This window comes from Lepidochelys kempii, chromosome 8, assembly GCF_965140285.1.
Source record: "Lepidochelys kempii isolate rLepKem1 chromosome 8, rLepKem1.hap1, whole genome shotgun sequence".
Classification (NCBI taxonomy): Eukaryota; Metazoa; Chordata; order Testudines; family Cheloniidae; genus Lepidochelys; species Lepidochelys kempii.
The window spans coordinates 95,497,419-95,513,716 of record NC_136387.1 but is presented as its reverse complement, the minus strand read 5'-3'; the positions used below and the strand labels follow the sequence as shown (position 1 = coordinate 95,513,716).

Here is a 16,298-nt window from a genome sequence, read left to right as displayed (position 1 = left end):
GTTACAGTTCACAACAGCCTTAGCTCAGAACGAGAACAGTCACATTAAAATCGGAGAGAAGAGCTGTCACGGAGTGTTTTCTTCAGAATAGCTACATTAAAGATTACCTTGTATTGCAATATCACCTGGGAATTACGGAACCCATTGTGCTCGGTGCTGCAGATTGGGTCTTTTCATATTGTGTGTGTGGGGGGGTGAGGGTATAAAAAAGTAACCTTCCCCTTGGAGTTACACCAGTACCTTCACATGATGTATGTGAGAACAGCACATGCTGACTGGATGTTTACGATTCGTTAAAAACAAAGCTGTAAACTTAACACTCCAATATCCTTTCTTCACCTTCAATCAGGATTTTGTGCATCTCCTGCAACAGATGCTGGCCACAAATAAAATCCAGCTCCTTTCCCTACATTCTCCACTTTGTTTTGAGCGTTTGCAGAGCCGGTGCTAGCCCATAGGGGGTCCTAAGTAGGAATATTTTAGGCTTCCCAATTCTAAAACAGACAAGCTCTTATAAAAAGAGAATGGGGGCCCCCTTGAGCTGCTTGGGGCCCTCAGCAACTGCTTAGTCTGCTGATGCCTATCACCAGCACACACAGTTTGATGTCACCTGGGAGCTACATTGTAATTGACCTTGTCTATATTTGTGTATAAAGCACTCCTGCTCTACAAATGGCAATCAACAATTGCATGAAGATGAGACCCCTGAAAGGGAAAAGGAGGAATTTTCAACTTTTTTTTTTTTTTTTTTAAATGAAGATGGATACCTGGCATACACTTAACACAATTTTCCTAGGGTGAAATTCTCTCTCAGCCCACAAGCCAGCATGAAGCCAGAGTCTGGGCTGTCTAGCCTACAATCAGAGATGGCGGCAGCCCAGTTAGGCACGCTCGCATTAGAGCTTTAATCTAGCTCAAATGGCTAAAAATCACAGTGAAGCTGTTGCAGCGTGGGCCTCAGGGCTGGCTGTGCAAGCCCGCCCGTAACACTGGGTACATACTTGCATCGCTAGCCAGCGCTGGGGTCCTGTGCCACCACATCTTCATGGCTAGTTTTAGCCAGGCTGGCTAGACTAAAGCTAGCGTGGGTATGTCTGAGCTGCAATCACACCTCTGATTGCCATGTAGACAGACTAAATGGACTCGGCTCATCTTGCTCCCACCTGCATAGCAGGCAGTGGTGCTCCAGCACGACTCCTCGTGCAGATCTAATGGGTGCCCCACACGTCCATCTGCATTGGCTGCTAATGGGCTCTACTTCCCCAGCAAATATAGGGGGGGCAGGAGGACCTTTTCACCCCACAGAGTCACAGGGCTTTCTGCGGTGTGGAGAGCCTCCCCCATGCAGAGAATCTCACTTTCCCAATGAGGCTCCTAAAGGTGCTTTTAAAATACTGACATCCACTTTTAACAGAAGGGTCCCCAGGCCCCATCAGTTCTCTCCCAATGAGCACGCTCATAGGATGGGGAATTGTAACATTCTTCCAATGGATAAGACACATGCTGTCCATCAACATTTCAGTTTTAAGACGAAGAAACGCTGACTTCGACCCCCCTCCACCCGACATTACTGTTAAAGCTTCCAATCCCAGCGTGGCTGGAGACAAGCTTCCAGAGATATTCCCACAGATCGGAGTCCTTAGCAGGCATAGCCCAAAGGAAACTATCCATACCATGGCATTCACTCATCCCACTGCCCCTGCCCCGGGGGCCCAGGTTCTACACAGCATCTCCTGAGAGGCCTAGCTCAGAAGGTGCAGCTTGACTTTATATCACCTTGGTGCAGCCCAGATTCTGGGCCACTCCGTGGGCTGAAATGGCCACTGGCATAAGGGGTTTTTCTAATTTATAGCCGCTTCTCCAAGGCGGCGGTGTAGCCCAGAACCCATTGCTACGGGCACACCTCTACACTAGGGCCCAATGGGGCGGGGAAAAGAGCACAGAGCTGCTTTCCTCAGTCTTCTGTTGCTCTGGGCTGAAGGAATTCTCCACCGGCCCCTGAGCGGCATCTCTGCAACTGACAAAGCAGTGGATAAAAGCTGGGGCTAGGATCTGCCACCCCTTCTAAACCCTACCGCTCTGTCTGGAACCGAATGTCTCAATAGAAGTTCCTTGTGGGGGAGGGGTTAAAACGGCCCATCCTCAGTAGATACACTCTCCCGCCCCCCCAAAACTGTACAGAAAGTGTTTGAGTCATTAGAAGTGCCCAGCTTTCTCATGGCAAATCCCAGTAACAAACAGCCGAGACCTGAACTCAAATGTTTATGTTTATATTTATTACAGCATGGAGGGGGGAAAAAACCGTTTCATTCAAAAACCATCCCATACCAATGAAGACAATAATTTAGCTATCCATTTTAAAATACATTAAAACCGGTCTGTCATTTCTCACTTCAAAAAACAAAAAACAAAACAAAAAAAGATGATCCATTCTGGAGACCACGGATGTATCAGCAATACAACAAATCTTCATTTGATTTTTTTTTTTATTTTTAAATATTAACCTGACTGTAACTATGAGACTGACACCCTTTCCCCCCCCAGCCCCCCCCTCACCCCCCCACGACCTTCTACAGGTAAAGCACAATTAAAATGCCTAGGAAAAAGAAGGCAAACATTTAAAAAAATTCATATGACACACTAAAAAAAGTTTGTCATCTCATGTCTTGCAGTCAGAATAATAAAAACCAGCCAATGTTCCCAAAAAACATCTCAATGAAGGGGTGCAGAAAAAAAGACATCCCTTTAATAAAACATTATCAACAAATATCGTACACAAACTACAATGTATAATAATTACTTTTTTTCCCTCTCTTATTTTAGAACCAGACTACAAGGTAAGAAAAAACACTGAAACAAGATACAATGTTCTCAATAATCGGCACAAAGGGAAATCCAGGGAGATAATATTTTACATAATGTGATATACATGGATCAGAAGTGGAGATTTATAAAACAAAGACCAACTACAGGGTAGTGTAATGTACATAGATCCCAGACTCTGGCGAGTGTCACTTTAACATGGTTGGTTGGTTACTTTTCTGTAGTCACCTCTACCAAGAGAAGAAAGGTAATTTTTTCATTTTTGTTTTTATTTTTTTTTTTTTGTTACAGAGTGAGCCTACAGAATAGCAAGTATACATTTGAATTACTTTAAAATATCTCCATCCAGTTCCAAAACACATACAGCGAAACCCTGATAAGATCACATCTTTTTTTAAAAAAATACAAAACCAAAAATCAACAAAGATGTTAGCTTGAGATCACAGTTACAAAATCCCAGGTCAGATTAACCCTTTCTTTCTCTCTCTTTTTGGTGGTAGTGGTGGGGGGGAAATATAGCTCAAGGATTCTCGCAGGGGCAAGTATTGAACTCTCCTTGTATTCCAAGAGGGGGAAAAAAAGACTAATACAGTGCATGCCACGGTCACAGATAGTAAGATCACAATTAATTCTTGAGGATGTGATCCTATGAGGGGCCAACTGCATTAACAACTTTCTATGAGGTGGAGGAGTCTCTTCTGGAGGAGGCGGCGTTGTGCTGCAAACAAGAAAAACAAAAACAAGAACACGCCTTCCGAACAAAAACCGCCAATTGTAAACTGTCCAGTTTATTTTCAAAAAAATAGGACTACAACAGAGACAACATGAGATTTCATATCTAGACTAGCTTCCTGGTGTAGCACGGCACAAACATACAACAGGTTTAAAAGAACAAAGCAAAGAGGTTGGAGTTGGGTACTGGAGGCTTCCATTTGTTTCCCAAAAAAAAAAAAAAAAGTGTCATGTACATATATAAATCCTTCCGCACAAGAAGGATCTTGTCACGTCTTGAAATATTTTAAGTTTTGTCCTTCATGTTTTATGGAATAAAAAGTTCAGCCTTTTTATTGCATGAAACTAAAACTGGGGTTTGGCCCCCTCGCGTCTCTCTGCCAATACACCTAGCTTCTTCTTGCATAATTTCTTTTAGATCCTCCAAATGGCAGCTGACTCTCTTTATCCTGGAGAAGAGGAAGGGGGAGGGAAATCACACACTCATCGTCATGCTGGGGGAATACTGAAAGAGAGACAAGCACAGAATGAGTACTGGGCAAACAGGACTGAAATACTAAACGCGGCCAAGGCCAGGGAAGAGGGGATATGAAAGTAAGACTCGGGCTTATGAAAACTATAAAGCAACATAATTGGATGTAATAAATCAGAAAGATAGAATATGCTAGAGACTCTTAATTTATCAGCACATAATCCGCTGCATAATGGTCTTTCCAGGGAGAAAATAAGCAAAACAGTATGGGGTAGGAGGCAATTTAAATGCATGCATGTATATAATGCTAAATACAGTGAGAAAAAAAGAGGGGGAGCCTCTTGCATCTGTAGAGCTTGAAATCCATCGTGAAAATACTCTGCAGATCTCAAAGATGCGTGCACATTTGTTGGCAGCTGAAAGCGAGCATGGTTAGCGGTGTCTGCTCAGGGGCAGCTCGGAAACAGCAGGGGGTGTTGCAAGCCTGAGCAAAACTGCTCTCAAGCATCAATAGGGGGTCCCAAGATTAGACCTGCAGCTTCCCTGCTGTTCCAAACTGCAGCACAGCTGTATACGGAGCTTTTCACAGAGCGAAAATGTTTGTCTCTAGCTCACCACGATAGCTCACTTTCACCAGAGTCAATTTCACGCACACGATGGCTAGAAAGGGGGCCAGCAAGGTTTATTTACACCTTTATTAAAAAACCCTACCAATTGGGCACAGAGCCGGGTTACACAAGCACGTGACCCTACTGCTGTCATGTTTTTTCTCCCCCCTCAGCCTCATTTGTTACATGCGGTTGCCATCTTGTCTAGCCTACATGCTTTTTGGTTCAATACCTTGTTCAGAAATAGATCTCAAAATGCAGCGCAAATGGCAGGGAAGATTTTTTATCGCTACTTTTTGTTTTTCGCTTGGATGGGGGTCTCCAAAGCACAGAGGTTAAGCAACATTCCCTGGGTCAAACAGAAAGGCAGTGGCAGAATCAGGTTTAGGAACCAGGGCTTCTCCGCTCCCAGCCCTGTGCCGAGTCCTCTGGACCACAGCTAGATCTGTATTAAATGACAACATGCTTTCTCTACGATCATCAAAGAAAGCACGATCACCTCTGCCCCTCCAGACCTCAGGCCCCACCAGGAAGCAGAGACAGAGCCTTATAAATTTTGTGATCCCAAAAGAGAGGGGGCTTAGAGACTGGGTGTCTGAGCAACTCACATTGTCATTTTGGAAGGAATGGAGGAAGTTACCTCCCAGTTCACCATCATCTCTCGGAGTGCCCGGGGGGTTGCTAATGCCACTTATGTTGTTTGGAGAATTCTAAGGAGACAAAAGAAGGAGAAGGGGAGTATGCCTCAAATACGTCACTGAGCACAGACTGGCAAAATCCCTCGCTAACGACTGTGAGCAGCCGGTGGGAAAACAGGAGAGAACGGCTGTGTTTTATACAACCTTCTGTTCGCGCCGAAGCAAATGTCTCATGGGAAAGGGCTACAGGATGGGAGAAAGCCTCTGGTGTCCCTCTATTGCTCCCCCTACATTGGGGACTCTCCAACCACACACACAATTTTCTCACTGCTGATGCTTTATGAGGGAAGGACGGACTACAGTTGAAAGGAAAATGATTCACCTTTACGGTCACCAGAGTGCACACTTACTTTTGGAAGTCCATCTATGTCGCCTGACCCTATCGAGAGAGGGGAAGAAAGAGAACTTTTATTTGCAGGTTAGTGACATTCCTTGCTCAGAATTAATGCAGTTCTCCTTGGCTAGCCCATTCAGTGCTCGAGCAGGTGCTGGGCAGGTGCCTAGAATGCCATCCAGAAACAGGAGGCGGTTGCTACATGCAGCTACTCCAGGGCATTGCTAGCAGCAAGCAATACAGGTCACAGCTGTGTTAATCCCACACCTCTTAACATTTGCCTCTGGTAAAAGGGAACGGTGGGGGGCCTCAGCTGCCTTTCCTTTGTATGCTGGCCTCCAGGGAGTGGAGGACCGCTCACCTGACTGCAAAGCGCCGGGCACTCTTACTGAATGGCACTAGAAAAATGGCAGGTTAGCTGCAGGGGCCTTGGCTCTCCCTGTGGCACTCGGACACTGATCAAGCTATAGCATAGCTCCTAGAGCAGGACAACATAGGAGACAGACTCTAGGTTAATGGTGGCCTTTCTACTGCTTTCAATTAAACACCAACACTGGTTTTGCGTTTAAGCTCCTTTTCTGACTGAATCTATCAATGCTGCTCCAGTGAGACTGCGATAGTGCTCCATGCTACAACAGAAGAGTATCCAGCCACGTGGGCGGACAGGCAGCTGGCAGGTAGGTCAAGGCAAAAGGCGGCTGTGTGGGGTATGGGCCGGAGGAAATAGGGTGATTCTCAGACCTCTGAGAGCTCACAGTGCTCACGTGCCTCCAAAAATCACTGACTAGTACACCAGGAGCAAGGCAGGAAAAGCCACCGGACAATAGTATCTCCCTCACAGAGCTCTAATCAGCATTAAACAGCTTGTTAAGGGTCAGCTCTAGTGCGCTTCCCGCTCAGCCAACCTTGAGCTTACCTAACGATCCATTCATGTGGTGTGGTTCCATACCGCCCATGCCTCCCATTGGGCCATCAGAACCGGGCCCCATTGGGAACTGAGAAAGGAAACAGCAGAAAATGTAACCCCAAAATAAGAGACCCGTACTCCTATCAGCATCAAGCACACCAGCCCTCCCACTGGCAAAGATGGCCTCAAAACAGAGCAGAACGTTCTATGATCCAAATTTTGCCCAGACACGGAAAGGTGACCTGGCTCCCGTTGGGTTGGGAAGCAATATCCCTTGAAAACTTATCCGCCTCAGGAAAGTTACAGTCTTGGTCACTAAGGCTACGTCTACACTACAGAGCCCACATTGGCACAGCTATGCCTACACAGCCTCCAGTGTAGACAGAGTATGTGGAGAGAAGGAGTTTTTCCGACAGGGTAGGAATACCATGTCCACAAATGAAGCACTCTTCTGTCAGCACCATTGCATCTACCTGGGGTTTTTGCTGGCATGGCTACATCTCTAGGGGGTGCAGGCGGTAATACTTTGGTCCAGTTCTGGCTGTTGGATTTAGTGTGCGGATGGTGGTGTGGCCTGCGACATACAGGAGGTCTCAGACACTTTGGTGGTCCCCTCTGGCCTTCGACTCAATTACCCCCGACTCTATAGCTACATAGAATAGCAGGGCTCTGGTTTCACCCTCTGTGACCTCCACCATGAACAGTGTTTAGAGAGAAACTAATATCCCTCCTTTGGGACCATACACCCGCAGCGGACAGGGCCCCCCACCGTTCTGGAAATAACTCACTGTGGCAGGCTGATAGGACCTGAATCACAGGGCTATCAAGTCAGCCAAGACACCCAACGAGGCGAGCGGGTAATATGACGGGTGTCAGGCGCGATAGGGAGGGCTTCCTTTCTCCCACCTGGTTTAATGCTCTAAGGTGCTATGGTGAGCGGGGGTTCAAACCCCTCTTCCAGAAACACAGTCACAAACACACAGCAGTGAAACCCATGCTCAGACACATGCGTGTGACCCTTTCGCCCCTCCTGCCCCGCCATCAGACGGTCTGCCCCAATAAGAACGGCAGGGAGGGCGGGGACATGCACACATGTGGGGGGTGACCCCCAGCTGCCTTGTCAGCAGCACTCAGTGCTCTCTCAGCGGACAGAGGCACACACGCAGCAGCACAATGGTTCTGCAGCTACTTTCCCCCCCGTGGGCACAGGCAGCCCAAACAGTTACACTTCCTTGAAGCCAGGAAGTGATGTCTAAAGGGCACACATTCTCCCCACCAGCATATCCCCAAGTGAACCAGCCACTATAACCCAACGTGGGGGTCAACATGCTGTGCCCTACGAAGATTGGCTCCCCCCATTTCACTCCACTGTGCTTGTGACATCCTTCTCTGGCCATGAGGGGTTGTTCCAAGATCACTGCATGGCAAAACCACCTCTCACCTGAAGAGTGCGCAACCTGATCTACCATTGCAAATCCAGGCCAAAGATCTCCTGCCAGCACATTTCAATGGCTGGCTGAGGGAGCCGGCCATATTTCCTTACACCACCGTTCATCTTCCTTCCCCCAGTGCTGCTCATTCCCAGCAATCAGTGAGGCTTCAACATGATCACCTTAGCTAGATCTACCCCTCAACCCCCTGTGCTGTGAACGTCATCCATCTGGCTGCAGGGGGAACGGATGAGCCTCCCTTTGGGGCCTACCCATGCAGCTCCTCAAGTCAGACAATGGGGTTTGCTCTTGAGCAGTCTGAAGCCTGGGCGTCAAGTGCCTCACATCTGCCAGGCTCCTGACCCATGAGCACAGGGGTGCAAATTGAACCTGGCTCTGCCATTTTCCTGGTGAATAAAGCCATCAAAGCTAGCTAGCAGCCTGCACTCTCCATACCAAGCCGAAGAGCACTCCAGGATTCAGGCCAACTGGCAGCCTCTGCTCAGGCAAGGCCTAGAGACCCAGAGTACGGCCTGCTATCGGGCCGGATGGAGGAGCACTCTCCTCACTGCTGTACAGCTCCTCCAAGCCAATGCCGTCAGCTCCTCCCTTACCGAGCACCGAACCAAAACAGACTTCAGGTGGAACCGTCATGCTCTGACACACCCACCTTCTGGCACCACCATTTCTTTTTCTAAGTGGATGGGTGCAATGTCTTCCCACCCCCACACCATTCCTCCTCAGCACACAGACAGGAGTGATGGATCCTCACAGCTGATCCAGCCAACGCAGCCACTTATGGGTGCCACACTCCCATGCTCCACACTGAACAGGGGCAGGCAGATTCAATAACGCGTCACCTCCTTGCAGCAGGGCCCACCCTCGTTGGGAGACTGGAAAGCACCGAGCACAGAGTGGGCACTACTGTAAAGAAGTGTGGGAAGGTTTTTGTTTATCCTCATCACCTCCCTCATTTTGTTTCCCTGTCCCTAGATCTGCAAAGATCACATTACTGGAAATGGCCAAGGGAGTTCCCACTCGAGTCACTTTACCTTCATAAGCTGAAGACAAAACAGAGTCAAAACCAGCAAATATCTGTACAAACAGACATGCAGCCAACATGGGCACAAAAACACCCCCAAACCCGTCAATAATGGGTTTGACATCTTACTGTTTTATGTGCCAAGCTGCAGCACAGAATGAAGCTTCAGGGCCCAGTTATAAAGCCCCTTAAGGTACATCTACGCAGCCAACACCCACAGCTGGCCCAGGTCAGCTGACTCAGGCTCACAGGGCTGTAAAATTGCTGTGTAGATGTTCAGGACCCTGCAAAGAGCCCAAACACAACCGTTTTTAGCCCTGCAGCCCAAGCGCCATGAGCCCGAGTCAGCTAACCCAGGCCTAGCCACGGCTGTGCCACAGGTCTTTTATTCCAGGACAGACATACCCTTAAAGTCAAGAAAAGTCAATCTGGTCTGATCTTTTTCACCTGCAACACCCATCAACATCACAATGAACATGGCCCTCTTCTCTGCACTTCCCCTTATCCAGTTCATTGATTTGGGCTGTGATTGTCAGAGGAGCCCAAATCCCACTGAAATTCAGTTCATCCCTTGAAAATCCCTACCTTTGGGTCTAGTCAGTTTTGCTGTTCTCCCCTGAAGAGTCAGCTTTCCCTTTGGCGCGAGCTTTTGTTATTATATACTCACCCTCCCGGGGGGAGAGAGAGAAAAAAAAATCTCTCAAATGATCACAAAAATCCACCCACGCTGACAGAGGGATCTCAGAAACAGGCAGTGCTTGGAACCAATTTTTGAAAACGAGTAGTTTATAAGACGACTGTATCCCTTTAAATGCGACTGCTAACTGGATGCATTACTGACATGATCTTGGCCAGAGCAGCACGAACAGCCCCATTTTAATAAGCATAAAAAATTAACAAAGTTGATGAAGAGTTAATCACTTTCTGATGGTTTGTTTTATTTCTATTTTGTAACCAATGGCTGAAATCAATTAAACTGCTCTACCCTCAACTGATGAAGTTAATTATGATTTGTTATGGTATCTGATATGTAAATTATTAGAAAGCAGACTTACATTCGATCGACTGCCTCCAGGCGGTACTGGATTAATCATTGTGTAGATGTTGTCACTTGAATTGGTTGAATCTGTAGAACAGTGAAGCCCAGTAAGTCAGAGTGATTAATTCATTTCTTAATTAAAACAAACTCATGCCACTTGAACTCATTCTTTTGTATTTTATCACCTAAAATTCCCTGTAAGTACCACCATTTTCTGGCTAATTTGTATTTAATGAAGATTCACAAAGTTTTTAATCACAGAAATTCAACTGTGAAAATAATTCAACTACTGAGAATCACAGGGCTTGCTCGTCAGAAGCAGCGTAGAAAGATAATTTGCTTCTATGTATCACTTAACACCTCAGAATTATCCAAACATTATCCAAGATTATTACAATACCGGTATTAAAAACAAATTCCCGAACCAGTATGGAAAAGGAACCTGGGTCTTTATAGTGCACATGGTAACAGACAAACCATTTTAATCACGTCACAATACATAAATGCACGAATTACAAGTGTGCTGCAGCGACAGAATACTGGGGCAGTGACTAGCAGCACCCATTGACATATGGATTGTTTTATTATGACCTAGTCTGAAATGTAGGTCAGAGTTCTCATAAAAATGCAGAAGCAGAAAGACAGTCGTAATATTACATTTTAGCTCCACCCCTGCAGCTGTGAAATACCACAGTTACAGAGCAAGGCTACTTCCCTGGAGCCCACCCACCCGCCATCCCCTCCGATTGATCACTACAACAATTACAAAATCAGCCTTGCAAAACTGCCAGAGAAATTTACCAGTCCTGATGCAGAATCTACATGCCCACCTTTATGTGGGGAAGGAGGAAAAAAATCAATGTGGGAAATTTTAGTGACCCATCCAAAAAACAAGAAATTTGGGGGCGAGGGAATTAGCCTCCCTGTGACAAGCAGAATTTTGCAAAGCTGTTTTCAAAAGCCCCTGCAAGTCCACATTATAAATCTGACCACCACAATGACAGCCTCCACAGCCTGACTTGGTCTTTTTGAGGGAGAAAGCGTCACAGTTAATGTGTGTGGGGGAAGAAGGGGCACAGGAAACATTTGTAGTAAATAGAGATTGGATTTTTTTTCTGTAGCCAATAAACAAAGCCAAGGTTAAAAACAGTATTTTATTAAAGAGCAAGCGGTAGCTGGGATGTCAGCCCCTAAACAGTACAAAATGACTCCCTCGCTTTTTGTTTGCTAACCAGCCTGAAAGGAAAGAAATAAATAGAGTCAATTTTTTATAAGGACGTTTTGTCAAAGAACAAGCAGCATTTTGCACATTTCTAGTGAGGCATGTAAACAAGGCTGGTTCACTTTAGTAACACGGAGATTAAACGTGAAGTGACTGCTGCTTCTCAGGGAGACAAATCCGGACACTGAGAAGAGCTCCCTCCTCTTCCCTACTTCATATGTGCTCACACGTGCTCTCAGAGTCCCCCCGCACCGTGAATTTTCATCCTCTTGACACTCAATCCTGGGCGGAGAAGTGAATACAAAGCCCCATCCTAACAACTACCAAAAGCTTCTTTCAATACGATTGCACGTGATCAGAAATCCAATGGAATGGCAGCTGAGCGTGAGCTGAGGAGTTAGGAGGCTATCACTGAAAACAATCAGCAAATTTGGGTTTTTTAGTGCTGAATTCGTTGGCTGTTGAATTTTACCTGCAGGACTAGGCATGATCGGTGTTCCTGGAGGACCTCCACCACCAGGGGGCCCCTGTAGACAAGATTAAACACACGTCAAAAACCACTGTGATAACATATACTGCAATAGGTCAGCATGATCCTGCTGCTGTCAGCAACAATGTCTCACCTTGGTATTCAGCCAAGCATTAATCTCCTGCTAAAACCTTTGATGCACTCTCCTAGCCAAAGTACAATGCTTTGTTTAAGCCTCGAGCAAAATCAGAATTAAAAAAAAAAAAGCATCTGAGAGGTGTATATGGGAGAGAGTGGAAATCATTTGCAGTGTCCACGAGACCCCTTCTAAAACATTTTTTAGATTTACAGGAAAGGGAGGCTGTTCTGGGTACTCAGAAAACATGCAGATTTCTAGAAACAAACATTCTTACATTTTAGAATTTCTGCCTCTACCCAGACTTCTGTACCAACTCAGGATAGAGGGACATGGCTACGCTATATACGTTTAACTCACACCGAGAATCTATTTATAAGTCCGAATAAGTTATATCTACATACACATGTGTGTGTACAAAGAGTCAATGACCTGTAACGTATATACGTGAAATCTGACCACAAATCTGGCTAGAAATAAGAACTCAGCCCAGGAACTTACCACGTATGTACCAGGCGATGAAGAAGAATATGGAATCTATAAACAGATCATAGGAGAGAGTCACCTATCTGAAATGCAGCATTTCATCAGTAATATCCCGATTTACACATTTAACTCGGGTGCGCACATTCTGCTTTGTCAAACTGAAGCGGAAATTCGGTTGAATTACAGTAGTGGCCTCTGATGGGTTATAAATGCCCACCATGCACTGAATATGCTGGCACACAATATTTCACTTACCCCGTCCCTAAAACCCTACTATTGGCAGGATATAAAAAGGCAAGAAAAATTAATGGTTCAAGAGCAAGGTTGTGGGTGTTCTGCACTACATCAGACACATCTGTGGTCACCGAATGACCAGGCTGCTGCTGGAAGACCCTGTCTCCTTCCTTCCCCCTACTTTTTTTTTTTTTTTTTTTTTTTGTGTGTGTGCCCACAGTGCTGCACAGTATCACACCTTTTCCCTGAATCACAAAGAAAATGGACAGAAAACTGGCTAAGGAACAGATTAGAACAAAGAAACACAACTGTAACTTTTAGACACACCAAGGCAGTAACCAAATTAACGGAACACTGTGCAACATAAAAATCTTCTCTACTTAGCTGGGTGCTCGCTGGGAAGCACTCGACGGTATGGAGGATGGTGAATGTTTGCCTGGGGGTTTGTCCACATTAAATGGGTATAACACTACTCTCCTGTCCTGATACTCAGGCATGTCCACGTAATACCTGTACACTGGCTGGCTCGAAAGACGAGGCTTTAGTCAGAAGTAACAAAAGACGCGAGAAGGAAGTCATATTTGAAGAGATGCTCATGTACAAACTTTTGCTCTAGTCTAATACTGATAAAAAGACAGACACTTACTGAATTAGCACTGCTAGGATTAGGCCATGGTCTACCAGCTCCTGGGCCCCTAGAGTTTAAATGAAAAAGAAAAGCTTTTTATACATGGCACGTCAAGATACAGCTCAACAGCAATGTAGAACTGGGATTCCAAAGTAATTTCAAATCAAGGGTCAAAGCTGCTGTCAGACACCAGAGTTAAAGCATCATGGGTTTTGCCTTACATGTTAATTCCAGGCATGCCGGGGCCTAAAGAGTTGGGTGGAGGTCTCATTCCGCCGCCATAGTTCTGCAATGATAACCAAGGATCAGTCTACCATAACGAGAAGGGAAACCGGAGAAGAAAAGAGAAGGGAAAAAAACAAACAAACAAAAACAAGAGGGTTAGTTTGTGAAAATGAACTTTAATAAAAAATTAGATGATGATGAACATACAAGCAATTAAAAACTTTAAAATAAAACAGGACTATGGTATCTTTCCATTGACTCTCCGCAAGACATCACAGGCTGTTAAAGGTTTATACAGAAGCCAGACAGATTTTGCATTATGGCTTCCCTATTGCAGACTGGAGCACAGCACTGGGTTATCCTAAGCCTGGACCTGCCCTCTGGGAGTGGCCCACTTCAGAGGAAAGAGAATGCCCCGGCCAACCGTGCAATACAATTATTATGGAGTGAGGGAAATTCCCTCCCAGCTCCAGCAGGCATATCAGTTTCTGGCCTGTGGTTTTTCTTTTTTCCCCCCTTTCTTTTGTTTGGGGGTGGATGGACAGAGAAAAAAAAGTATCTGCTTGAAAGATCATTGCTACAGTGTAATGAGCAAGCAATGGGATGCATAGAAGAGATGCCAACAGCATGAACGTTTGCAGTAGCCTTCTAAATACGGAAAAGCAACCTGTCCTCCTAGGGTTGCATCTCAAGCTTAAAAAAAAGAAAAAAAGATTGGTCTTAAAGTCACTACAGAACAGTGTGCATTTCAGACACGCACGCACACACAGATTCACAGCCCGCAGAGTTGCAAGGGAAGGGACGGGACTTCGATTTTCCTACAGAACTGTTCAGATTGACCAAGTCACTGACTCGCACCTCTTCATGGTCAAATCTGATAGTGCGTCAGCAAGTAAAACCCAAACGCATGCACAGGGGGTGGGATGGAAGGTGACATGCAACACAGAAATGCTGTAAACAACTCAGGCACCTGCTCTCCTTTCTTATGTCACCCCCTGGCTTTGCCTATCACAGGAGTCTCCGATCAATGTACCTGATCTTATAAGAACATATCTATTGTAATGCCAAGCCAGAGAATGCTGTGGCTCCAGGAGCAGGAATCCTCATGCTGAATTTCTCTGCCTCTCTCCAAGTCAGTTGCCCATCACCAACGGATCTGGGCATGCCTTTCGCAGTGTGCATCAGCCTTGCTAAATTCTTCTTGTCCATTCATTCAAGGTAAAATAGCATTTGTTTCTTCTGTGCCTGGACCAGTTTATTTCCTCAGCAGTTTTGCAAGGCTGGTTTATCTAGGAAACCACCACTCCCACACACGGAGCTAAGCACCCATCCCAGCAAACCACGACTGTAAAACGGATAAAGAGGAGGAGGATGTTGACAGCCAGCGACTGGGAAAAACGGTGCAGTCACTAGATGAAGTGCCTGATCAAAAGGGTTCTCCCTCAGACTTGCTCTGCGCTCCCTGTGTTTGCGAGCATGGCAGTGCAAGTCGCTCACACCACCCGTTTCAGAAAACGCGGGGTGGGGGGGTGGGTTCCATTCAAGGAGAGGAACAAAACCTGTGTGGCTCCCGGGTTTCACAGACACACACTCCCATTTTCCCCCTGCAAACTTCTACTCACTCAACGGGTTTCCCCCATCTCTTTGAGAGAGCCTAGAGAACTGCCCCCATCCCCCACTTTAACTTGACTGTGCGTATTCCTGAGGCTCTGTATCCGGACAGCTGTCCCTCTGGGACTGGAATGGGACAACTTCTATTTATCCCCAAAGAGCTCTTGAGATACACTTACGCTGCACATGGCTAGTTCCCCTAGCATGGGTATAACAGCAATGGAGACCACGAGGTGCTGCTTAGGCAAACAGAGTAAGACACACTCCTGAACCCTCTGGGTACGTAATCTACTCCCCAAGCCAGGTGTCCCACTGCTGAAGTCTTTCCCCAAAGCAGGGAAAGACCCCAAGGCTCTGGCAGCTTCCTGCTGCCTCCCCGTGCCAGAGCCTTTCCCCGACATGTGTCGCTACGCATCACCGTGTGGACACAGCCTGCCTTTTGCAGTGGCGTGTAGCTCCATGTATCCTACATGCCCTCCCAAGAGGCATGCAGTGTAGACTGAGTCAGCGGCTAAGAGGCTCTCTTCTCGCCACGAATGAGGGGATAAATAGGGTCTCCAGCAAATTCCGTGTTCGTTCCTAGGACTGGAGATTTACCTAATGCTTGGCAGTGTAGTACTCCACTAATATTTTTGATTTACACCAGTGAATTTGGGGTTGGCTTATTTGGGAAATTTGGTTTCTCATAAGACAGAGCATTTTGGGGTTTGGTTTTTTTTGGTTCCCCTGGCATCATACCTTTATTTGTAACTCAAAGCACAACAGCTAGGTCAACAGAATGGTGTTGCAGGAGTACAAATATTTCATTATGGTCCCAATTCAGCAAAGCACTTAAGCATCTCCTTAACTTTAAGCATGTACTGAAGTCCCATTGAACTCTTTGGATTTAAGCCCACGTTGACATGCTTTGCTGAATTAGGGCCCATTATCTTATCTACATGCATACTTTTAGGAGGATGAAAAGGGTTACCCGAAGAAGTCACTAGCAAATCTTAATTGATCAAATCTCAGTTTCTATGCTGAACTGCTACATAAAACCCCATGTTAAAACTTAGTACTTCTAATTGGTGCTGAAAGAAACAGCCAAACAGGCCAAAGAGTTTTAAAGGTGTTAGAGAAAGGGGAAAAGGTGCCTTTGTGCTGAGAAGCTGGGTGTCAAGCTTCAGCAAAATGTGAATTAAAAAGGGAAAGTTATAAACCCT

At 46.1% G+C, this 16,298-nt stretch overlaps 1 protein-coding gene across 5 annotated transcripts in view; it reads right to left on the bottom strand.

Moving 5' to 3' along the window:
- Nucleotides 1-3,590: 3,590 nt before the first annotated feature.
- Nucleotides 3,591-16,298, bottom strand: part of SSBP3 (single stranded DNA binding protein 3) — a 136,781-nt gene continuing 124,073 nt past the window's right edge. For 3 of the 5 annotated variants that reach the window (XM_073357617.2, XM_073357616.2, XM_073357614.2), the window contains 9 exons: nt 13,482-13,570; nt 13,279-13,327; nt 12,414-12,449; nt 11,780-11,834; nt 10,102-10,172; nt 6,584-6,662; nt 5,684-5,712; nt 5,244-5,345; nt 3,591-4,060 (listed from right to left, as the gene is read on the bottom strand). In XM_073357617.2, the coding sequence (XP_073213718.1) occupies nt 4,031-4,060; nt 5,244-5,345; nt 5,684-5,712; nt 6,584-6,662; nt 10,102-10,172; nt 11,780-11,834; nt 12,414-12,449; nt 13,279-13,327; nt 13,482-13,570 (540 nt within the window). In that variant the 3' untranslated portion in view covers nt 3,591-4,030. The remainder of the gene's footprint in view (nt 4,061-5,243; nt 5,346-5,683; nt 5,713-6,583; nt 6,663-10,101; nt 10,173-11,779; nt 11,835-12,413; nt 12,450-13,278; nt 13,328-13,481; nt 13,571-16,298) is intronic. The other 2 variants (XM_073357618.2, XM_073357615.2) reach the window with 1 other exon arrangement.